This window comes from Phoca vitulina, unplaced genomic scaffold, assembly GCF_004348235.1.
Source record: "Phoca vitulina isolate PV1807 unplaced genomic scaffold, GSC_HSeal_1.0 scaffold16, whole genome shotgun sequence".
In the NCBI taxonomy this organism is placed as follows: Eukaryota; Metazoa; Chordata; class Mammalia; order Carnivora; family Phocidae; genus Phoca; species Phoca vitulina.
Window position 1 is genome coordinate 32384668 of NW_022589719.1, and position 23723 is coordinate 32408390.

The window sequence follows — 23723 nt, forward strand, 5'->3', positions numbered from 1 at the left end:
GGGTGGGGGGAGGAGATTTGTTCTTTGAAAGTGACTAAGGGAATCCCAGATTGAGTAATCCCTAGAGAGAAACCCCAGCTGCGACCTATCCCGCAGAGGCCGAGGAGGGTACTTCTTCTCCCACATGTGAACGTGACCTTTGTCTGGCAAATAGCAAGGAGGAATTTGTAGACTACCCTGCTCCTCCCCCATTTCCTTATCTCCTGAGAAAAATCGATGTTGGAAACAGCCCCTCCCTCCCCTCTACAGACTCTCCTGCCAGGGGCTTCAGACCGCCTTAACCCTTACCCTGTCCCTTCCCTCAGCTGAACACATTTGGACCCCTGGGTCCCTGCACCCCCCTTCAGGCTTTCCTAATGCAGCGCCTGCTTCTCGGCTCAGCTGCCGCCAGCCGCGGCCCCCTCCGCAGCCTCCGTTCTCCCCCTCCTCCCGTCCCCCCTCCCGCTCTCATTCTACGTCATGCGATGACGTCGGGAGCCAGGGAGGGAGGAGGAGCTCTCCCCCCTCCCCAGCCAGCGGCTCCCGCTGCAGCTTGCTTAGCCCAGCCTCCTGCTTTCCCGCCCCCCCTTTCTCTAAAGCGAGCCCCCCACGCCTAGCAGGAGCTATATAAGGCGGAACGAAGCAGGCGACGGGGGCAGCGCAGCCGAGCGGAGCCCAGGAGAGGAGAGAGGAGAGAGAGAGCCTGAGCGAGAGACGGGGAAGCAAGAAGGAAGAAGCTACCGGTGCGTCGGGACGGGAACGCAGGTGTTCGGAGCACCGGAGCTGGAGCTCTGCAGCCGCTAGTCATGTACCGCTCCACCAAGGGCGCCTCCAAGGCGCGCCGCGACCAGATCAACGCTGAGATCCGGAACCTCAAGGAGCTGCTGCCTCTGGCCGAAGCGGACAAGGTCCGGCTGTCCTACCTGCACATTATGAGTCTTGCTTGCATCTACACCCGCAAGGGCGTCTTCTTCGCTGGAGGTGAGCAAACTGGGGCTGCTGGAGACCGGGGGCAATGGAGCTAAGGGAACCCACGAAGACTGCTGCATGTCTAGGGCAGTGTGGCGGAGAGCTGGGGAGAGAAGGGAGACTTAGGGAACTCAGGACTTCCTACTTTTCCTCATGAGCTCTGTTCAGACCTCACCTTAGTTCTGGATGAGGGTAGGAGCCTAGATAGGGTCCCCGGTGCCAGAATCATGGGAGGAGGAGAGCCAGGACAGAATGGCCCTAGTTCCCACAAGCGCAGAGGCTTTCCAGGAGCCCGGGGAGGGAAGCCTGGGAAGTTGCAGGGATGGAGTCACCAAAAGCCGGGCAAGTGCATCCATGGTTCTCTATGCTGAAAGTGGGCGCTCCTTCAGCCTTTGAAGCGCTGTCCGCGGTGCTGACAGCACCACGGGGTTGCAAGGCGCTGCTCGCGGTGCTGAACGCCCAGTCAGCTTTTGAGCGCTGTCCGTGGGTCTGAAATTCGGGGCCAAGAAAGACCTAGCCCCGACTTAGAAGTCAAAGGGCTCTCTGGCTAGGGAGATCCAGCAACAGGTTCCCTGGGCAAGAGCTGTGGGCAGCGGGTCAACAGGTGTGTGCAAAGGCAGGTTCATGAAAAATTCCTCTGGATTTTCTGAAACTCAGTCCATGCTTCCTCACTCATGCTTTGCCTCCCAGTTTTACTCCTGACCCACCATGTCTTCTTACCCTGCAGGCACTCCTCTGGCGGGCCCCACAGGACTTCTCTCATCTCAAGAGCTTGAAGACATAGTGGCGGCACTACCTGGATTTCTACTTGTGTTCACAGCTGAGGGGAAGCTGCTATATCTGTCTGAGAGTGTGAGCGAACATCTGGGCCACTCCATGGTGAGTGGTGAGGGTCTTCTCAGTTTGGGCTGGGGCACATATGGGACACAATGAGCTTTCCACTTTTGAGAATTTGAGAATTACTGAGGAGGGGAGGTTATACCCTGACAGATGCTATGTGCCAAGGATTGGCCCTTGCTGCCTTCACTAAATGTCATCTCATCTCTTCTTCACCTTTCTCCAGGTGGACCTGGTTGCCCAGGGTGACAGTATCTACGACATCATTGACCCAGCTGACCACCTAACTGTGCGCCAGCAGCTCACCCTGCCCTCTGCCCTGGACACTGGTAAGAACTCCCTTCTCCCTCCCTCAGTCAAACCTCCTTCCTGCTTCCCTGCTCTTCCCTATGTGCTATGTCTTTCAACCATCCACCCTCTTAATCAGTTTTTCTCTCCATTTACCTAGATCGCCTCTTCCGCTGTCGCTTCAACACCTCCAAGTCTCTCAGGCGCCAGAGTGCAGGCAACAAACTGGTGCTTATTCGAGGCCGATTCCATGCTCATCCACCTGGGGCCTACTGGGCAGGAAACCCTGTTTTCACAGCTTTCTGTGCCCCACTGGAACCAAGACCTCGCCCTGGTCCTGGCCCTGGCCCTGCCTCACTCTTCTTGGCCATGTTCCAGAGCCGTCATGCTAAGGACCTGGCCCTACTGGACATATCTGAGAGGTAAGCCCAGAATGTTCAGACTCCAGGAAGAAGGCAAGCCAGAGACGAGGGGACCCTAGATTCTGGAGTCAGGGGCAGGGAGGATGGGGTGTAAGGGGACAGAGGATCTGGGAGGGAGTGAGATGCCTGGGTATAAAGCAGGGAAAACAGAAAGCTGACCTCACCCTTTCCACCTTCCCAGTGTCCTAATCTACCTGGGCTTTGAGCGCAGTGAACTGCTCTGTAAATCATGGTATGGACTTCTGCACCCCGAGGACCTGGCCCACGCTTCTGCTCAACACTACCGCCTGTGTGAGTGTCCAGAGAGGCTGGGGAACAAGACAGGGAACTGGGAAAGGTGATGGGAGGCCCAACCAAGAAGGGCTGTGGTCAAGACTTATGCTGGGGAGATGCCAGAGACCAATAATTTTGGATACTATAGGGTGAACATTAGGGTGAGGAGTCAAAGTGAGAATATAATCAGAACTGGGGGACTCCAAGTGGTGAGGTCAAGGTGGGGAGCTGAGTGGTGCAGGTCAGGGTAGTCAGAAATAGAGATGTCATCGATATCCCAATTCAGTGGAGAGGTCAGCAAGGGGGGAGTTTAAGTGGTGTTGCCCAATGGACATCCTAACTCTGCATCTCTTCTTTCCCTTCAGTGGCTGAGAGTGGAGATATTCAGGCAGAGATGGTCGTGAGACTGCAGGCCAAGCCTGGAGGCTGGGCATGGATTTATTGCCTGTTATACTCAGAAGGTCCAGAGGGCCCTATTACTGCTAATAACTACCCAATCAGGTGAGCTGCAAGGCAGGAGCCTGGAGGACAGTTGAGGTGGACATAGAGGAGATACAAATCAGGGAACTTCTCTGGGAAAGACCACCAGACCCTTACCATCTGCCTCTTCTCTCCTTTCCAGTGACACGGAAGCCTGGAGCCTCCGCCAGCAGCTGAACTCTGAAAACACCCAAGCAGCCTATGTCCTGGGCACCCCAACCATGCTGCCCTCATTCCCTGAGAACATCCTCTCCCAAGGGCAATGCTCTAGCCCCAACCCACTCTTTACCCCAGCCCTGGGGGCTTCCAGAAGCACCAATTTCCCTAGTGCTCCAGAGCTGGGTGCTGCCTCAACATCAGAAGAGCTTCCCCAATCCCAAAAAGAGCTGGGCTTTAGTTACCTGGCATTCCCGTCTGGCTCTGAGCCTTCTCTTCATGCAGATCTGAGCAAGGATCTTGTGTGCACCCCACCCTACACACCTCACCAGCCAGGAGGCTGTGCCTTCCTCTTCAGCCTCCACGAGCCCTTCCAGACCCACTTGTCCACTCCATCCAGCTCTCTCCAAGAACAGCTGACTCCAAGCACTGCAACCTTTTCTGATCAACTGACGCCCAGCAGTGCAACCTTCCCAGATCCACTGACTAGCCCACTTCAAGGCCAGCTGACCGAAACCTCAGCCAGAAGCTATGAAGATCAATTGACTCCCTGCACCTCTGCCTTCCCAGACCAGCTGCTTCCCAGCACCGCCACCTTCCCAGAGTCTCTGGGCAGCCCTGCCCATGAGCAGCTGACTCCTCCCAGCACAGCAATCCAAGCACACCTCAACAGCCCCAGCCAAACTTTCCCAGAGCAACTGAGCCCCAATCCCACCAAGACTTACTTCACCCAGGAGGGATGCAGTTTTCTCTATGAGAAGTTGCCCCCAAGTCCTAGCAGCCCTGGTAATGGGGACTGCACGCTCCTGGCCCTAGCCCAGCTGCGGGGCCCCCTCTCTGTGGACGTCCCTCTGGTGCCCGAAGGCCTGCTTACACCTGAGGCCTCTCCAGTCAAGCAGAGTTTCTTCCACTACTCTGAGAAGGAGCAGAATGAGATAGACCGCCTCATCCAGCAGATCAGCCAGTTGGCTCAGGGCATGGACAGGCCCTTCTCAGCTGAGGCTGGCACGGGTGGGCTGGAGCCACTTGGAGGTCTGGAGCCCCTGGACTCCAACCTGTCCCTGCCGGGGGCTGGTCCCCCTGTGCTCAGCCTGGACCTGAAACCCTGGAAATGCCAGGAGCTGGATTTTCTGGCTGACCCTGATAACATATTCCTGGAAGAGACGCCCGTGGAAGACATCTTCATGGATCTCTCTACCCCAGACCCCAATGGGGAATGGAGTTCAGGGGATCCTGAGGCAGCGGTCCCAGGAGGGGCCTCATCGCCTTGCAACAACCTGTCCCCAGAAGACCACAGCTTCCTGGAGGACCTGGCCACATACGAAACCGCCTTTGAGACAGGTGTCTCAGCATTCCCCTACGATGGGTTTACTGATGAGTTGCATCAACTCCAGAGCCAAGTTCAAGACAGCTTCCATGAAGGTGAGTCCAACCAAAATGTTCAGGAACTCAAGTCCCTGTCTTGCCAATGAGATGCTTGTAGAATTAGATGAGTAAAAATTCCCCTTTCTGTACCTTAATTTTATTAATGGGATAACAACACCTGCTGCCCAGGGTAGCAGTGAAGATAAGAACTAGTAAAAAAACTTAGCATAGATGTTCTGAACAAGTAGGCCTAGAGGGCAGGGGTCAGGGATGCAGCATAAAGTGCAAGAGAATCCTTGGTTAGTGGCTTGTGCTTTTTAACTCTGTGAGGGACCTAGATCAGCCATCACCACCCATTTCACAGATGAAGAAAATCAAAGTCCCAGAGTTAAAGAAACTTGCTTAACGTCATACAACAAATTGATGGAAGAGGGATTAGAGTTCTATCTCAGTATTCTTATCTCCTAAAGAGAATACAGAGCAAGAGTCTGTAAGAGTTTGGGAAAGAAAGAAAGTGAAACTCAGGCCCTGGCCCATCGGAGGCTCCTTGCCCATGGCTCCCTCCTTTCCAAAACTAGAGTCATAGTTTCATTCCATCCACCCAGATGGCTCCCTTATCTTGCTGAGCCTCTGGTGATCATTCAGTCATTGGACCAACATATTTGAAGCCTGTACTATGTGCCAACAGCATGCCACATCCTCAGCCTATCTTTCCTAATGACCTTACTGACTGTACCCTCTCTCTCTCTCTCTGCAGATGGAAGTGGAGGGGAACCAAGGTTTTGAATAAGTCTGTGACTTAACGTCGTCAAGTATGGCATATTGTCATCAAGACGTGGAGCCGCTCTCCACCCCCCCGGGACTGTTGGGGGGATTCTGGGGGCCGGAGGGGGATATATCTGATTCCCCAGGCCCTGCAGGATTTTGGGGGGGGGGAGGTGGGAGGGCAAGGGAGGGGAGCTTCTTTTTAAAATTTAGAGACTTCAAGCAATCCCAGTTTCCATTTCAATCTGTATTCACTCGTAGTGAGTTTCCTTGAATGGGATTTCAAGCGGAGAATGGGGGAGTCTCACTTCCCCACCCCCCGCACTACCCCATGGGCCTGGGCCAGTTCTCCACTCCTGGGGGCCAAGCCACCCCTGGGCCTTGGTGGGGGAAAGGCAGCGCCCACCTGGGCCAGCCTGTGCCCTCAGGGGCTGACACCCACGTAGAATTCTCTACACACCAGTAACGGGATTTCAATTCCGATGGACTCTGCCGCCCTGGCGGCCCTTCTTGTGACTTTTGCGCCCCGCGCCTGGGGTGGGGGGCGCGAAGAGACGCTACGTTCCTTTCCGATGGAGGAAGGCAGACCTGCCACTGTCACACGTGTGCTTGCACGAGTGCGTGTACCTGGTACGGGACTCACCCGGCTGCCAGACTGCCTGGGCCTGCCCAGGCGGCCACTGCGTGGTGCTGCGGTGACTTTGTAGCCAACTTTATAATAAAGTCCAGTTTGCCTTTTTGGTACCACTGGTGTTGTGCACCGCTGCGAAAAGGGAAGAGTGGGCATCTGAGAAGGTTGGGGGGCCCCGAGGGGAGCCTGCGGGTCAGGAGGCAAAGACTGGACCGGCTGACAGCCCTGGGGTTTCTTCCTTCACTCATGCACTCATTCATTCCTTCACTCAACACAAGAGTGCAGGGTGTGGCCTACTCTGTGCTGGAAGCTAGAGAGTTTGGAGCCAAAACAGAATGCTGCCTCTTGCCTTCAAGGTGCTCTGGCATAAAATATTAGAGGGTATCGGAGTCTCCTGCCTGCCCCAGGCTGGCAGTGTTCACAGTGTGGGAGGGAGCAGAAGGGCCTGGGGATGGGCAGGCGATTCGACCTGATATTTTCGGGGACATGGGCTTGAAGTTTCAGAACATGAGTCTGTCTTCAGCCTGGTCCCGCAGGGAAGCCACTTCCCTTTGGGGCCCTGCATCTTCTCATTGGAAATGATAACCCCCTGCGTTATGTCTGCATGGGGCTTTCAGTGGACAAACAGTTTTACATCCCTTGTCCACTACCATAAAGCCTCTAGACAGGCATATGAGCACCATTTCATGGATGAAGAAACTGAGGATCTCAGGTAACAAGTGATTTGCCCCACAGAGGTGGGCAATGTACCTATATCATCTGCATCCGAGTTCCGGGCTGTCCCCTCTGTTCCCAAAGCTGGTGAATCATCATCTCAAATTGTCCCACTCCAGATTACCTGAGAAGGTCAGGCTTGGGCTGGGGTGCGGGCCCCTTCTCTTCCAGGTCTACAAGCTAGAGCAGACCCCCAACTTCTGAGTGGAATATAACTAATTGGGTCAAGAGAAAAAGCCTTCAAAAATGCTGTTTTCCTCCAAACTTGAGGGCCCAATGGCCACAGGGTATGGTGGGGGGTTGGAGAATGAAAACTAGGAGACAGAAAGACCTGGATTCAAATCCCACCTCCAACAATTATTTGCTGAGTGAGACCTGAGCCTCAGTTTCTTCACGGGTAAAACGGGACTGAAGAAAAAGGCGCTAACCTCTCAAAGATGCTGCTAGAACTCGATTGGGTCTTTATAAGCTGAGGAGAACAGAACAGACTTAACTTATTAAAGTGAGTTCAAGGGCACTGGTGACCGCCACGTCTCAGAGAAGTTTCTTTCTCAAGGAGAGGAAGGACACTCCAATCTTCCTCCAGTGAAATACGGGGTGGGACTCCAGGAGCTGAGATCACGACACTGAGAATCCCCTAAACTTCCTCTCATTCAAAATCCCCCAGCTCCAGGGCCATCCCCTTGAGAGGGTCCCACAGGAAGGAAGACATTCCAGGGACCTGCCACCCCTTTTCCACCTTGGATCAATCCTTGGGAGAAACAGGAAGGTGAAGTCTTGCCCTTTGCCTTCCTGTGCTCTGTCCTCCAACTTGGACAGAAGAACTGAACTGTAAGCCCCAGGACGCTGTCTTAGCTCCACTCCCCTGCTGACACCATGCACAGGGCTGAGCAGGCCCACCAGAAATATTTGATGGAGAGGACAATTTCTGAAGAGCAGCCCAAGGATTTGAGTATAAAGTCATCAATTTCTACCCCCAAAAACTTGTTCCTGAGTTCTCCAGAAGGCAAAGGGTTTTAACTCTCAGCTACGAATCTTAAGCGAACATAAGCTCAAGATACCCACTGGAGTCCCATATAAAAACCTCCCTGGTGGTCATCAAAAAGGAAAGAAAAATCTGAGAAGCTGTAAACAGCCAAGAGAAGCCTAAGAAAAATGACAACAAAATATACAGTGTTATTCTGGATGGGATCCTGGAACAGAAATAGGACAGAGGTTAAAAAAAGAGAGAGAGAGAGAGATCCTAATAAATTATGGACTTTAGTTAATAATAATGTATCAGTATTGGCTCATTAATTGTGACAAGTGTACCAATAAGTGTAAGATGTTAATAATGGGGGAAATAATAAGCATGGAGTATATTTAACATTCCTAGAAATCTAAATCTATTCTGAAATTAAAAGTTTTTAAAAAAGTAAAACCAAATAAGTGAAAATTTTAAAAATGAAAACATATTAGAAAAAAAGAAGCGCATCACTGGTGGTTTTTTATGGTAGCGGGTGATAGTAGACTGTGCGTTTTGATGAGGAGGCACCAGGGATCATTGAGAACCCGAGATCCCCGGGAGGCGGAACCATGGTCCAGCACAGAGGAAAATAATACGAAGGCCAACGGCTCCCCCTGCTGGAAAGAGAGGGATCTGTTTCTGTTCCTCTCACCAGGAAGGTCCCTGTGGCTCAGAGCAGCACAGCTAAGAACAAACAGATAAACTGAGGCTGGGAGAGAGGAAAGGACTTGCCCGATGGCACTCCCAGAGTCACCGCAGAAGCCAGCTCTACTCTCAGCCAGGTCCCTTTCCACCAATACCAACTCTGCCCTGGGAGCAGAATGTAGGAGAAAGGGCTCAAGTTTGGGGGTCAAAGACTGAGTTCAGGTGCTGACTCCGCAGCTCCGTGTGCTGGGGATGCGGCGGCGCACAAGACAGACAAGGTCCCTGGGCCCACAGAGCTCATATTCTAGTTGTGGGGAGACATAACAAAAAGTAAACAAGCGATCTAAGAGAGAAGATACAGTGTGTACAACATGGGAAAGAACCAGGGTCCCGTGAGAGAAAACCACAGCTCCAGTTTAGAGTTTTCTAACTTAGAGTGGGTGTCAGAAAAAGCTTTATAAGGAGGTAACATTGGGGCGCCTGGGTGTCTCAGTCAGTTAAGTGTCTGCCTTCAGTTCAGCTCATGATCCCAGAGTCCTAGGATTGAGCCCTGCATTGGGCTCCCTGCTCCGCGGGGAGCCTGCTTCTCCCTCTCCCACTCCCCCTGCTTGTGTTCCCCCTCTCTCTCTGTCAAATAAATAAATAAAATCTTAAAAAAAAAAAAAAGGAAAGGAAAACCTTTATAAGGAGGTAACATTGGGGTGCCCGGCTGGCTTGATCTCAGGGTTGTGAGTTCGAACCCCCCGTTGGGTGTAGAGATTACTTTAAAAATTTTTTTAAATCTTAAAAAAAAAATGAGGTAACACTGAGCTATGACCTAAAATGTGAGAAATAGAAATAAGAATGTTCCAGGCCAAAGGAAAGCAAGAGTAGAGGTGTTTAAAAGAAAGGATGTGACCTGTTTAAGGAATAGCAAGGAAATCAGTGTGGCTGAACCAAGGTCAGCAAAAGGAGAGAAAAGATTACCGAGGGCCTTCGACCATGGTAAGAAACTCAGACTTGATTTCATGTGCAATAGGAATCCACTGAGTACACTTGAGCAGAGGAATGACATGATTACATGTTTAAGTCATCCCTCTGGCAGTTGTGTGGAAAATGTAGAAACAACAAGAAGTAGACGAAGTAAAATTCCAGAGAGGAAAGAGCCTTTTCATGCGTGAGCTGATGATCCCATCATCTTCTTTCTTGGAGAAATTTTCCTATTCTGGGTGCAGGTGGATTGGTTTAGTCCAGGCAGAGGGAATCCATTGGTAGTGAGTTTTGGGGTGACCATCAGGGGCTGGTGTAGTGGATTGGAAATTGGATGAGCTCCCAAATGCATGGTCTGTTTTGTTAAAATTTTTGTTAAATTTTGTTGCTAAATTCTGGACTAGGGTGTGGGAAGACTGGGAGACTGAGATGAAAGCTAAAAGACAAAGAGAATCCCCCCTGGTCCCATGGTGCTGAAGAAGAAAGACCCTTAAGAGGCATAGAGCCTGCCCAGACTTGTGATCAGTCTCCCCATCAAGACATTTGCCAGATTTCAAACTTGCATGGGGAAGAATGCTAAGCTCAAACCCTCTGAGGGGCAGAACGGAATTCCCCTAGTCTTTCAGAGCCAAAGAAAAATAGGCCTTTCAAACTGCAAAAGCACTTCAATGGAGGGAGAATAGTTTTTTCAACAAATGGTACAAATAAGGTATCGTTGGGGCTGGGGCGGGTGAGGGAGGGAAGAACCTTAAGCTAAGCCTCACATCTTTTACAAAAATTAAAGGAATGAAATTTATGTCTTTCAGGAATAATCATAACAGCTTTAAATGTAAAATATAATTATACTCTGGATATGGTTTAAGAGGACATGGCCATAGTAAATTAAGTTTTTATGCTGTGGACAGAGAGCTAAACAAAAAACATATAAAATATAAAACTTGTAGAAGAAAACACAAAAGAAAATCTTAGGTACCAGGGGCTGGAGGAAGAGTTCTTAGTTGTGACACCAAAAGCATAATCCATAAAAAGAAAAAAAAATTTGATAAACTGACTTCACTGAAATTCAAAACGTTCGCTCTGTGAAAGATCTTGTTCAGAGGATAAAACGACAAGCTACCCAGTGGGAGAGAATATTTGTGAATCACATATCTGACAAAAGACTCCTACCCAAAACTCTTGAGACACACAGTAAAAAAACCAAACGATCCATTAGAAAATGGACAAAAGAGGGCGCCTGGGTGGCTCAGTCGTTAAGCGTCTGCCTTCGGCTCAGGTCGTGATCCCAGGGTCCTGGGATCGAGCCCCACATCGGGCTCCCTGCTCCGCGGGGAAGCCTGCTTCTCCCCTCCTTCTCCCCCTGCTTGTGTTCCCTCTCTCGCTATGTCTCTCTCTGTCAAATAAATAAATAAAATCTTTAAAAAAAAAAAAAGAGAAAATGGACAAAAGACATGAAGACACATCTCACCAAAGAACATATATGAATAGTAAGTAAGCCCATGAAAAGATATTCAACAATACTAACCATTAGGAAAACATAAATTAAGACCACAGTGAGATATCACTAACCACCTATCAGAACAACTAAATAATAACAATGATGGCAACACCAGGTGCTGGTAAGAATGTGCGGAAACTAGATCACTCACATATTGCTGCTTGGAATGTAAAATGATACAGTTACTCTGGAAAGAAATCTTGCAGTTTCTTAAAAAACTAAACATACACTTACTATACAACTCAGCAATTGTACTCTTGGGCATTTATCCGGAGGAATGAAAATTATGTCTTTCAGAATAATCATAACGGCTTTATTTGTGATAGTGGACACAACAAAATGCCTTTCATCAGATGGATGATTAACAGACTGTGGTACATCCACACCTTGGGATACTACTCAGTAATAAAAAGGAATGAACTACTGATACACACAACAACTTGGGTGGATCTTAAAAGCATTATGCTGAAGGGCGCCTGGCTGGCTCAGTTGGTGGAGCGTGTGACTCTTGATCTCGGGGTTGTGAGTTCAAACCCACATTGGGTGTAGAGATTACTTAAAAATAAAATCTTTTTTTTTTTAAAAAAGGCATTATGCTGAGTGAGAAAAAAGATAATCTCAAAAGGACACATACTGTATGAATCCACTTGCATAACGTTCTAGAAATGAGAACAAAGACCTCCCTCTTACGGAGGTGGAGAACAGATCAGTGGTTGCAAGGACCAGGGATAGCAGGGGAGGGGGTGAGGATGTGACTACAAAGGAGAGAAAGCAACCAAGATGGGAGCTGTGGGGTCTTTTATAACCAAATCTTGGAAGTGACATAACATCACTTCTGCCGTAGTCTATAGGTGACATAGGCCAACCCTGGAACAATGTGGGCGGGTGCTAATGACTAAGACGTGGGAATCTTTGGGGACAGTTTTGGAGGGTGGCTTACCACACCAACAAAGGTGTTACAAGAACATCTAAAACATAAGCATAGAAAAAGGTTGAGATGATGGGAAAAAGAGTAGTCATACTAATGCTAACCAAAAGAGAGATTAGTGTTGATAAATTTAATAACAGACACAAGAGACTTTAAGACAGAAAGCATTACGAGACTTTTTTTTTAAAAAGATTTATTTATTTATTTGAGAGAGAGAGAGCATGCAGAAGCAGAGGGAGGGGCAGAGGGAGAGAGAGAATCCTGAAGCAGACTCCCCACTAAGCGTGGGACTCGATGCAGAGATTATGACCTGAGTCAAAATCAAGAGTCGGTCCTTAACCAATTGAGCCACCCAGGCACCCTGCATTACAAGACTTAACAAGTAAATGGAAGATGCGAAGTACAGACAGCACATTTAGACAATTCTTTTAGGTTTTACAGTGAAAGAAAACAGAGAAATGGGCCAGTAGCTAAAGGGAGATGTGAAACCAGAGAAATTGCTTGTTTCTTTAAATAATACTGGAGTATGGGGGCACCTGGGTGGCTCAGTCGTTAAGCGTCTGCCTTCGGCTCAGGTCATGATCCCAGGCTCCTGGGATCGAGCCCCACATCGGGCTCCCTGCTCCACAGGAAGCCTGCTTCTCCCTCTCCCACTCCCCCTGCTTGTGTTCCCTCTCTCGCTGTGTCTCTGTCAAATAAATAAATAAAATCTTTAAAAAAAAAAATACTGGAGTATGCATGTTTGCTCAAGAAAATAATCCAGGAATAATAACAGCTACTATTTATTGAGGACTTGCAATATGCTAGTCATTGTTCTGAATACTATATGTGCATTAATTCATTTAATCTTTACAACAACCTTTTCAGGTAAGCACAATGTTCCCTGTCTTACAGATGAGTCTAAGGTAAGAGTAGTTAAGTAACTTGCCCAAGACCACACAGCTAAGGAGCATGGAGCTCCTGTGCAGCCTGAACCATCACACCTTGCTGCATCTGGGAGAAACTGGTGACAGAGGGTGGTGGGGTAAGATGTGAAAGAGAGGGCCCTTAGCAGAGGTGAAGGGATTTGTCTCTGAAGGAACAAAAAAAAAGTCGTACTCACAGGCAGGAAGAAGAGAAGGATGGTAGGTTTGTAGATTTCGTCAAAGCTCTGGGAGTTTTCCATCTGATGGTTTCTATTTCCTCAAGTGAAGCAAGGGGCCAGCTGTGATCCCGGGCAGCACTTGGCACCAATGTTTCATTTTCTTCATCTACAAAATGGAGATAAGAGTATTCCTGAGGAAGGGCGCCTGGGTGGCTCAGTTGTTAAGCGTCTGCCTTCAGCTCAGGTCATGATCCCAGGGTCCTGGGATCGAGCCCCGCATCAGGCTCCCTGCTCAGCGGGGAGTCTCCTTCTCCCTCTCCTGCTCCCCCTGCTTGTGCTCTCTCTCCCGCTGTATCTCGCTCTGTCAAATAAATAAATAAAATCTTTAAAAAAAAAAAGAAAAAAAAAAAAAGAAAAAGAGTATTCCTGAGGAAATTAAAAATGAAGAGCAACTCAGCCATTCCACTTCTAAGAATTTACCAAAAAAAAGGAAGAAAGAAAGAAAGAAAGAAAGAAAAAGAGAGAAAGAAAGAAAGAAAAAAGAAAGAAAGGAAAGAAGGAAAGGAAAGAAAGAAAAAAGAAAGAAAAAGAAAGAAAGAGAAAGAAAGAAAGAAAGAAAGAAAAGAAAGGAAAGAAAGGAAAGACAGAAAGAAAGAAAATAAATTTACCCTAAAGGAAATAACCAGAGATGTACTGCACTGGGTTTCATCATCCCATTTTTTTCAACTTAACAAGCTTGTCTCCAAACAATCAGGATGGGCTAAATTTTGCTGCTGTAATAAGCCCCAAAATACCAGACTTAAACTAACAAGGTCCGTTTCTCCCTCACACAAAGACAGCTAGAGGTCCAGGCAAACCTCCAGTGCAGCTGTCCCCAGGGCGGCTCAGCATGTATCGCCACATCAACATGGGCTTTTGCTTCCTGCAGCAGGGGGGAAAATGCACTGCAGCCTCATGCTGTCTAGTAAATAATTCTGCACACATTACTTCTGCTCACATTTCACTGGCCAAAGCAAGTCAAATAGCCTCATTGAATTTCAAAAGGCAGCTTAGTGCAATGCCCAAGGGGAGAGGAAGAGCAGAAACATCGAGAGCATCACTCAGTGACCATGGTCCCACTATGCACAAGCTGTTGGCTCTTGTGGCAGACAGACCCTAAGGTGGCCCAGGGTCCCCACTTCCTGGTATTCACATCTTTGTATAATTCCTTCTCCTTGAGTGTAGGTGGGACCTGTGACTTGCATCTAACCAACAGAATGACAAAGGTGACAGGATATACATGATGATGTGGCTGTGACCATGTTACATAAGACTAATGCTCCTCTTGGGAGGAGACACTCTCTTTCCTTGGCTTTTAGAAAGCAAGTGGCCATGGTGGGAAGGCCCACATAGCAAGGAACTCGGAGTGCCCTCTGGCTGGCAACTGAGGCCCTCAGTCCTACTGCCCAGAAAAAAAGAAAAAATTAATGCTACCAACAACCACAAGAGTTTGGAGGTCGATCCTTCTCCAGTTGAGACTCCGATGAGACCACAGCCCCAGCCAGCGCTTCAATTGCAGCTTTGTGAGACAGTGAAGCAGAGAACCCAGCTAAGCTATGCCCAGACTCCTGACCTACAATGTTTTAAGCCACTAGATGTGTGTTAATATTGTTCTACACAGCTCTGCCTGAGATCCCATGCTACGCTCACTCCCAGCTGTCCCAGTCATCCTTCAGGTCTTGTTTTCAATCCCTCAGTTTCAAATCACTTCCCCTGGGAACTCCTCACTGAATCCCCAGGCTTGGCTATTCCCCTTGGACACTTTCCCAGTCTGTCATACTTCTCTTTTGTCACAGTGGTAACCATAACTAATTTTTTGAGTGTAATTATTATTAAGTGGCCATCTCTGAAGGGAGGAACTGTCTCTCACATTTATTCTTGTGTCCTCAGTCCTAAGAGCACCAAAAACCCAGCGCCTGATACCTAAGCCACTCAAAACTGTTTCCCAAATGATGTTCACCACAGGGTGCATGTATACATATTTTTAACATAAATGATAAAATACCCAACAGTTAAGGACTTGGTTAAATAAATTATGGTCCTCATAAGACAGAATACTAGGAAGTCATTAAAAATCATTAGAGGGGACACCTGGGTGGCTCAGTTGGTTAAGCAGCTGCCTTCGGCTCAGGTCATAATCCCAGGGTCCTGGGATCGAGCCCCGCATCAGGCTCCCTGCTCAGCGGGAAGCCTGCTTCTCCCTCTCCCTCTGCAGCTCCCCCTGCTTGTGCTCGCTCTGTGTCAAATAAATAAATAAAATTTAAATAAATAAATAAACAAATAAGTCAGTCATTTGAGGAAGATAATAACAGAAAATGTTCTAAATAGTTACCAAGTTAAAAGCAAAAATAGAATAGAGGGACCTAGCTGGCTCACCCAGTAGAGCAACTATTGATCTTAGGGTTGAGTTTGAGCCCCATGTTGGGTATAGAGTTTACTTAATAAAAATAAATAAATAATATTTTTAAAAAGTAAAAGTAGAACAAAACAGTATCCAGAGTATGACCCCAATTTATTTTTTTAAGAAGTCTTATATATAGAGGTGCCTGGGTGGCTCAGCTGGCTAAGCATCCAACTCTTAATTTTGGCTCAGATCATGATCTCAGGGTGCGAGATCAAGTCCTGCGACAGGCTCCACATTGGATGTGGAACCTGCGAAGATTCTCCCTCGGGGCGCCTGGGTGGCTCAGTTGGTTAAGCGTCTGCCTTTGGCTCAGGTCATGATCCCAGGTCCTGGGATTGAGCCCCACGTTGGGCTTTCTGCTCTGCAGGGAGCCTGCTTCTCCATCTCCCCCTGCTTGTGCTCTGTGTTGAATAAATAAATAAAATCATTTTTAAAAATTAAAAAAAAAAAGATTCTTTCCCTCTGCCCCTCTCCCCCACCCTCACTCACACACACTCTCTCTAAAAAAGTCTTACATAGGGGCGCCTGGGTGGCTCTTTCATTAAGTGTCTGCCTTCGGCTCAGGTCATGATCCCAGGGTCCTGGGATCGAGCCCCGCATGGGGCTCCCTGCTCAGTGGGAGGCCTGCTTCTCCCTCTCTCACTCCCCTTGCTTGTGTTCCTTCTCTCGATTTATCTGTCAAATAAATAAATAAAATCTTAAAAAAAAAAAGTCTTACATATTTATATATGTCTTATATATTTGTATATAAATTTATATATATACATATATATACACACACACACACACAGAAACACAGTGGAAAAGATATACACCAAAATATTCGCAGAAGTCTCATCTGGGTGGTGGGATTACATGAGGTTTTTAGTTCTTGTAGGTGTTTTTCTATGCTTTCCAAATCTCAGTGTAAAACAAAGTGCCTAGCACCGAACAGATGCTCAGTAAATGTGAATCCCATTTCCGCCCCATCTCCTCCTCTCTTTGAGAAGACAGGAACCCTTGATGTTCTGGATAATGAGAAAAACAAAAGGCCAGGGGGTTCCCAAAGACCTCCCCCAACTTGGGCAGGTGCCTCCTGAAGCTTTGCTTCTTCTGTGGGTCTGCAGCCATGAACTCCACAATAGTTCATGTTCAGCTACCACCTGCCCCAGGACAAGGGTCAGCTTGGTAGAGGGGGCTGAAGTAGCCCTTGGGATCTAAGGTGCCCTGGGCAGTAAGTCTGCTTGGGGCTGTGACTTAGTGCCCATGGCAGTCTGTTTCTGTGGAAGTGCTAAGTCCCAAAGAGATAAGAGAGATTTCTGATGGAGGCACAAGCTAAGCCTCCGTATCCATGGCCCCCACCTGTTCTCTCACCCCTGGGGAGGAGGACCACACAGGACTTTGAATCAGAAGGCTGGAGCTCTAACTCCTACCTCTGCCCCCAATTCAAAACCTGGGCAAGGTGCTCTGCTTGGCTGAGCATGGGATTACACAGAATGAGAGCAGCATGAAGACCCGGCCTCCTTCGGGCAGCTGGTATCTGCCCACGTTGGCTACCATTGACATTGGTCCTCTTCCCCTTGGGTCCCAAGACAGAAGCCAAGGGTGGGTGACAAAAGGTTGTTTATTTAAGCTTGATCTCTTGAGACTGTCATACATGTAAAAATATATAATTTAAAGTCAGGGAAATAATAATCAGCTTGGTGTCGCCTCCCTTCTGCCCCTTTGGTACAGCTTTTCCAACTGGCCTCCATTCCAGCTTCAAAATCCTGGAGTGTGGGGGACAGGGGTCATTTCTTGGCAGCTTCTGCCTGCGCTGCCAAATCTGCCTCTTTCTGGGCAGCCAGGAATTCAGCTCGCTCCTTCTGGAAAGCTGCCAGCTCTTCTGAGCTGAGGCTGCAGGTGCAAGGAAAGAGAGTGAGTGAGTGGCCAGTCACTGCTGGGGAGCTCACGAGTGCTCACAGCACTGTCTCAGGGCCCCTTCTCCCTCCCTGGACTCCCCAGCCTCCATCCCTTTGCCACCCCGCCCCCAACCCTACCTTATATTCCCTTCTCAAAGCCCCACCGGTCCTTTGAGGCCTCAGCTATACCCCAGTCCAGATTAAATGCCCCTTCCTCTGGCCCCCAAACACTTTGTACAAAGAAGTCATCGGGCTTTGTCCCTGTGCCTCCCCACAAGCGGGAGTCAGACTGACTCACCTCTGCACTCCTAGTAAAAGTAAAGATTTGCGAAAAGTCAAGTCTATCCCTGTACCGTGCTTAACCCCCACTTCTCTGGAAACAACCGTTGGCCTCAGCATGGGATGTGACGTGAGCAGCAAGAGGCCCGTGAAGGGACAAGTGCTGCCCCTGCTGTTGTCTGAGTCAGATGCCCCCCCCATCCAGCATCTCACTTCAAAGAAATAATTCCTGAGGTCATCCTAAGCTCTAGGAGAGAGCCCCCTGTTGGCCTCAGGATCAGTTCTGAACTTGCAGCTGGAAACGGCCTTCAGCCTTCCCAGCTGGTCCGTCTCACCTCTCTTCCTATTCCCCACTATGCTTCTAGCACCATATGCCAGAGCACACTGCACTTCTTTGCTTCACTTTGTCACCTTCTGTCCTTCACAGGATCTTTCCACTTCTTGGGATGCTTGACCTCCTTTTCCAAGTCTCTGCTTAGATGTCACCTCCTCTATGAAGTCCTCTTTGAAACACCAGGCCAAATCAGGAGCTCTAATCTCTGTTCTCAAGACACCTGCAGTTCCTTTTGTCAACAATGACCATCCAGCAGCCTGATGATCCACTTGTGCATCTGCCTCCAGCTCTGACCTCTGAGCTCCTTCAGAGTGGGGCCAAGCATGGCTATCTCGTTCCTAGCGGTATCCAATGTCCGGAACAATGTCTAACCCATAACAAGTACTTAATATTCTTATTCCAAATGGATGAATAAGGCTCCCCATTCCCAAAATCTAAGGTCCTTGACTCAGAAGCTGACTCTCCCACTGTAATGGGCCCTCTCAGCTTTGCCCCAGAGTCAAGAACTTTCCAAGCCCTCCCCTCGCATTGCACCTTCCCAGGACACTCACTCCTTCACCACACGAATGCCCAGGGAACGGGCAGAGCCAACGATGGAGCGAACCACAGAGGACAGGGGCGCATCCTGCAGGGCGAAGGCCTCGTCCTGGGCTTTAACTCGGGCAATCTCATACACATGCTTCAAGGTCACCAGGCCTGCCACTTCCTTCCCTGGGAGGAAGAAACAAGTAGACCTTCAGGTGTCCCTGCTTCCTTCCAGAGCCCCCAGAATCCCGGGTGCCCGTCCTGACCCTTACCTGTCTGCCGGGCCCCCTTCTCAATCCCAGCAGCTGCTTTCAGGAAGTAGGAAACAGTGGGTTGTCCAATTTTGATTTCAAATGTCCTGTCAGGCTTAATAGGAAAGAAAATATGAGAATATGTCTTGTCTCCCCTAACCCGTACCGCCTCAGCCCAGAGAACTTCTAACTTCTGTCCTCCCTTCCCTTGACTCATCTTCCAATGGTGTCCCTCTAACAGACCATGAAACCACAGGGAAAATAATCTGTAGCTAACAGCTTTGTCACCCCTAGTCCAGGCCCAACTCTGCTCTAGAAGCCCCAGTGAAATGGAGAGGCAAAGGGAGGAACTGCAATATGGCAGGATGGGCTCAGAAAAGATACGGTCTAGTCTCCACTGTGTAAACGGGAAAAGTGGGACTCATAATAGGAAGAGCCTCGCCCAAAGTTAGAAGCAGAGTAGCAACCCCAGGTTACCAGCCCTCAGGAACTAAGGAGAATAGCGAGAAAGAAAAAAACAGGATCACTAGGTGATGGGGATTAAGGAGTGCACTTGTCGCAATGAGCACCGGGTGATGTATGGAATTGCTGAATCACTATATTGTACACCCAAAACTAATATAACACCGTATACTGACTGACTGGAATTCAAATGAAAACTTAAAACCAAACAGGATCAGAGTCCCGACTGTGCACCTTCACAAAAATCTTGGTGGGCAAAGGAATGCCTTCTTTGATGTCCTTTGTCTTCTCGTTGAACTCCTTGCAGAACTGGTTGATGGAAACCCCTCTCTGGGTGGGAAGCACAGGCGTTAGCGTGGGGAGGACATCCAGGAGATTCTTCTATCCGTTTCCTCCTCCGTCTTCACTTCCTTACGTTCCCATCCTCCTTCTGCTACCCAGATTCAACTAACTTTACGCGCCAGATGATTTGTATGCATCATCCCGCTACCCTCCCAACAGCCCGCTGAGAAAGGACCGAGGAAGCTGAGTCCCGAAGAGGCCGTGGAACGAACGCAAAGACAAAAACCGTGTGGGCAGCAGAGCCGCGCTTTAAACCGAAGCCTCCCTGGGTCCGGAGCCCGCACCCTCCACCGCGTATGAGCTCCCACCCCACGGCGCCTCCCGCTCGGGATTCCAGCCACGGGTGCACCTGACCCAGGATGGGACCTAGTGGGGGCCCGGACATGGCCTGGCCTGCCCGCACGATGGTCCGGATTACGCCGCCGGCCTCGGGCTTCCTGAGGGCCCGAGTGGCCCGATTCAGCTTCGACATGACGCCGGGTTCCTGGCCTTAGTTCACCTCAAGGCGACAGCAAGAGCAACAGCTTCAGGCGCCGCCATCCTGGGTCAGAGGTCAAGGGTCCTCACATTAGGTTTGGGCAGGCGAAGCCAATAAAAAGAAGCGTTGTTTCGGCCCTTCTATCCTCCAACCAGTAAGACAAGGAGAGTAATATGAAGGGGAAAAATCTTTTAACTCGCGATATGCAGATAGGGGAACGCCCAATGGTTCAGATGCACACATTCCTCCTGAAGAGCACTTAGGCAGTACCTCGGACAGCTAAATTGGAGAAGGACCTTAATCCCGCACAGCATTGTGGGCATGGTAGTTTTGACCGCTTATGCAAATCTCGCACGTTGCTATGCTCTGGGACGCCATCTACTGGATATGATTATAATCCTTGGGTTTGAAAGTAACATAGAGCTCCTTCTCAGGCATGAGAATCTCTTTCTTTCTGAGCCTGTTTCCTCACCTGTTGTTGAAAGGCACTTATGGTTAAGAGTACAGACCCGGGAAGCAACTACCCGGTTGCTCCTCTTGCTGGCTGTGAACTTGTTCAGATTACTTATGTTCCGTTTCCTCCCCCTGTTCAAAGAGGATTATAATATGTAGACATAGCTTTAGGGATTGTTGTGAGGATTGTTAGCAAAGTGTGTTAGAACAATGCCTGGCACCTAGTAAGCATGTGCTATGAACTGTACAACGAGGACAAAACCTTCACAGGGCTGTTGTGAGGCTTAACAGGCCCAGAACATATTTTATACATCATGCCTGATAAAATAAAATAACAAAATAAAAATAAGCCAGCATCTTATTATGTCATTTAATTTTTTTTTTTTTTTTTGAGCAGTTGCTACATTCTGGGCATGCTGCTGAGCGCTTGAAGGGCATTATTATCTCATTTAATCCTCACAATGGCATGAGGTAAATTCTTTTATTATACCCCTTTTCATATGAGAATGTTGAGGCACAAAAAGGAGGTTAAAAATACCTACCCTGTGTGTGACAAGGCTGGGAAATAAATATTGGTATTATCTGATTCTAGACCTTGTGCCATATACCATGATTCTATATTGCCTCATCTAGTAAGAGGAGATAATCTGTGTTAAACCACACTGTAAACTGAGATTTTTTATTATGAATATTTTTGAACTCCTGCTAATTAAATGTGATTGTTCCTGCCTCTGAAGTTTATCAAGTTCTTTATAACGCTCTACCTCATTAGCTTTAGCAAGACTCTGGAATCAAGCTGTCTCTTTGATTTACTAGTTGTAAAACCTTAGGCAAAATAATTAACTACCCTGTGCTTTGGTTTACTCACTAATAACATGGGGCTAATAATAGTACCAATGTCCCAGGAAATTAGTTAATTCAGGTAAAGCACTTAGAAGAGAGCCTGACCGGGCGCCTGGGTGGCTCAGTCGTTAGGCGTCTGCCTTCGGCTCAGGTCATGATCCCGGTGTCCTGGGATCGAGTCCCGCGTTGGGCTCCCTGCTCGGCGGGAAGGCTGCTTCTCCCTCTCCCCCCCCACCCTGCTTGTGTTCCTGCTCTCACTGTCTCTTTCTCTGTCAAATAAATAAATTTAAAAAAAAAAAAAAAAAAAAAAAGAAGAGAGCCTGGCCCAGAACATGCCCAGCTAGGTATGATTTATCTCTGGGTGCCCCACAATGCCCAGCATTTATTTACAAATTTATTTACAAATAAAGACATAGATCCTTCCTAAATGAAGGAATCAGGAAACAGATGGGCATGGTAGATGCTCAGAGAGCCAAGAATGCTGCCTGGGACACTGGGCTCTGTTGCCAATGTCCACTTTCTGTCAATGAAAGGATAGTTTTGATTATTCCAGCTCTTGCAGATTATAAGGAAACAACTCCCTAGTCTAGCTTTGGAAATGTGTGAGGTCAGAGTGTTCAGTGGTGAAAATGCGGTGCGACAGGTGAGTGGGGGTCAGATCATGCAAGTCTTGTCAGCCCTTTGTAAGGCTGTGGCTTGCAGTAGAAGTCACTGGAGAGGGTTAAGTAGTTGCATTTTGAAAGGTGACCTTGGCTTGGGTATGTAGAGGGATTGGAGGAGGGCAAGCCCGGATGCAGGAAGACCTATCAGGCCAGGGCAGGAAGACAGTGGAGAGATGTTGGTGGCTTGGGACCAATTCAAGAGATACTTAGAAGATAGAAATATATTTTAGTCAAGAAATGCTTGTGCAATATGTACTGTGTCTATCTTTATGAATAGTAACTCATGTAAACTTCATTATAATCCTATCAAGTATAGGTGCTATTATTATTCCCCACTTTACAGACTAGAAAACTGAAGCCCAGAGCGGTCAAATCACTTGTCCAAACTTATGCTCCTAGAAAGTGGCAGAGTCAGAATTTGAACCCAGACCTTTGGCTCTGGTGCCCCTAACCACTCCCTAGGCTGCCTTGCCAATCAACAGAACTTAGTGCTTGGTGGGTGATTTGTCGGGGGAGGGGGAGAGAGGCATCCAGGGTGATGCTCTGGGTTCTGGCATGGAGAGTTTGGGCAAATGAATGATAAGGTCTTTTACTTTCAGTGTTGGAACATGGGAGCTATAAGTGTGGGTAGAAGATTGTGAGTTGTGTTAGGAAGTATGGTGTAAGCCTTGACAGTTGGTTTCTCTTTTTGCAATGTCAGGGCCTGGCTTAAGCTTTCACTGAGGAGGCATCCTCTTCAAAGAGACATCCATTTCAGAGATGGCTATCTAAATACATTGTCAGCCACAAGTCTAGATAAAAAGGCTCAGCTCAAGTCCCCTCTCCCCCTGAGGCTCTTTGTTTTAGAGATCTTGGTAACTGAGCACTCGAACTGCGTGATTTTACTCTTCGTGTGCTTTAAATTCCAGCTCTTCTGTTTTAAATTCACCAATAAATAGTGAGCCTGTGAAATTTTAGGCCCCCAATCAGGACCCCAATAAAAGCAGAACCCAAGGTGCTCCCCCTTCTCTCTCTCCCTCTGCAAACTGTCTGTGTGGCCCCAGGTCTGCCATGCAATTTCCAGGACCTGTGAGTAATAAACCAAAGTTCTCTAATGGTTATTACCGAGGGCATCTTGCATTCACAAACCACAAGGTGGGGCACCTGGGTGGCTCAGTCATTAAGCGTCCGACTCTTGATTTCAGCTCAGGTCATGATCTCAGTGTGCTGAGATCGAGCCCCACTTCAGGCTCCATACTGGATGTGGAGCCTCCTTAGGATTCTCTCTCTCCCTCTGCTCCTCCCCCGCTTTCTCTCTCTCTCTCTAAAAAACAACAACAAACAAAAACCCACAAGGCCAGTCCAGCCACAACATTGGTTGTCAGTGACTGAGACCAGCACACAACAGGGGTGCCTGTGGGCCACCAGCCACGGGGCCTGGTCTGGGAGAGAAGCCTGAGCTGCACACAGAAATGCTGGCATCTGTAGCATAGAGACTGATAGTCCTTGGGGCCAAGGCCAGGAGTGAGCTCACCCAAGGAGGAAAGAAGAGAAGTCAGCATTTAAAGAGGGGAAAGAAGAGAAGAGAAAGTGAGCAAAGGAAACCAAGAAGGAGCAGCCACAGGGTTAGAAGGCCAGGAGATGGGGGATCTGAAGCTGCAGGAGAACAGTTTGAGAAAAAGAAGTGAAGAAGTAGAAATCAAGCTAAAACTGAGCCTGAGCCCAGCAGAAAATGAAGAAGCCTGGACAATACATTACAAGTAGCGGGTTTTACACTGTGACCTCC

The 23723-nt window shown here is 48.6% G+C and overlaps 2 protein-coding genes across 4 annotated transcripts; one reads left to right on the forward strand and one right to left on the reverse strand.

Moving 5' to 3' along the window:
* Positions 1–606: 606 nt before the first annotated feature.
* Positions 607–6257, forward strand: NPAS4 (neuronal PAS domain protein 4). 3 transcript variants are annotated; one of them, XM_032415009.1, is made up of 8 exons: positions 608–960; positions 1676–1827; positions 2012–2114; positions 2234–2495; positions 2677–2786; positions 3134–3269; positions 3391–4826; positions 5527–6257. In XM_032415009.1, the coding sequence occupies exons 1-8, from the start codon at positions 786–788 to the stop codon at positions 5553–5555; spliced, it is 2403 nt and encodes an 800-aa protein (XP_032270900.1). In that variant the 5' UTR covers positions 608–785; the 3' UTR covers positions 5556–6257. The 3 variants fall into 3 exon arrangements, with proteins under 3 accessions (XP_032270899.1, XP_032270900.1, XP_032270901.1); XM_032415008.1 differs by having other exon boundaries at positions 607–960; positions 3391–6257; XM_032415010.1 differs by lacking the exons at positions 608–960; positions 1676–1827; positions 2012–2114; positions 2677–2786 and having other exon boundaries at positions 2240–2495.
* A 10022-nt stretch (positions 6258–16279) lies between these two features.
* Positions 16280–20075, reverse strand: MRPL11 (mitochondrial ribosomal protein L11). The gene is made up of 5 exons (XM_032414175.1): positions 19872–20075; positions 19415–19510; positions 18740–18833; positions 18494–18653; positions 16280–17324 (listed from the first exon to the last, which is right to left on the reverse strand). Exons 1-5 carry the CDS (start codon positions 19992–19994, stop codon positions 17219–17221), a joined length of 579 nt encoding a protein of 192 aa, XP_032270066.1. The 5' UTR covers positions 19995–20075; the 3' UTR covers positions 16280–17218.
* Positions 20076–23723: the final 3648 nt, after the last annotated feature.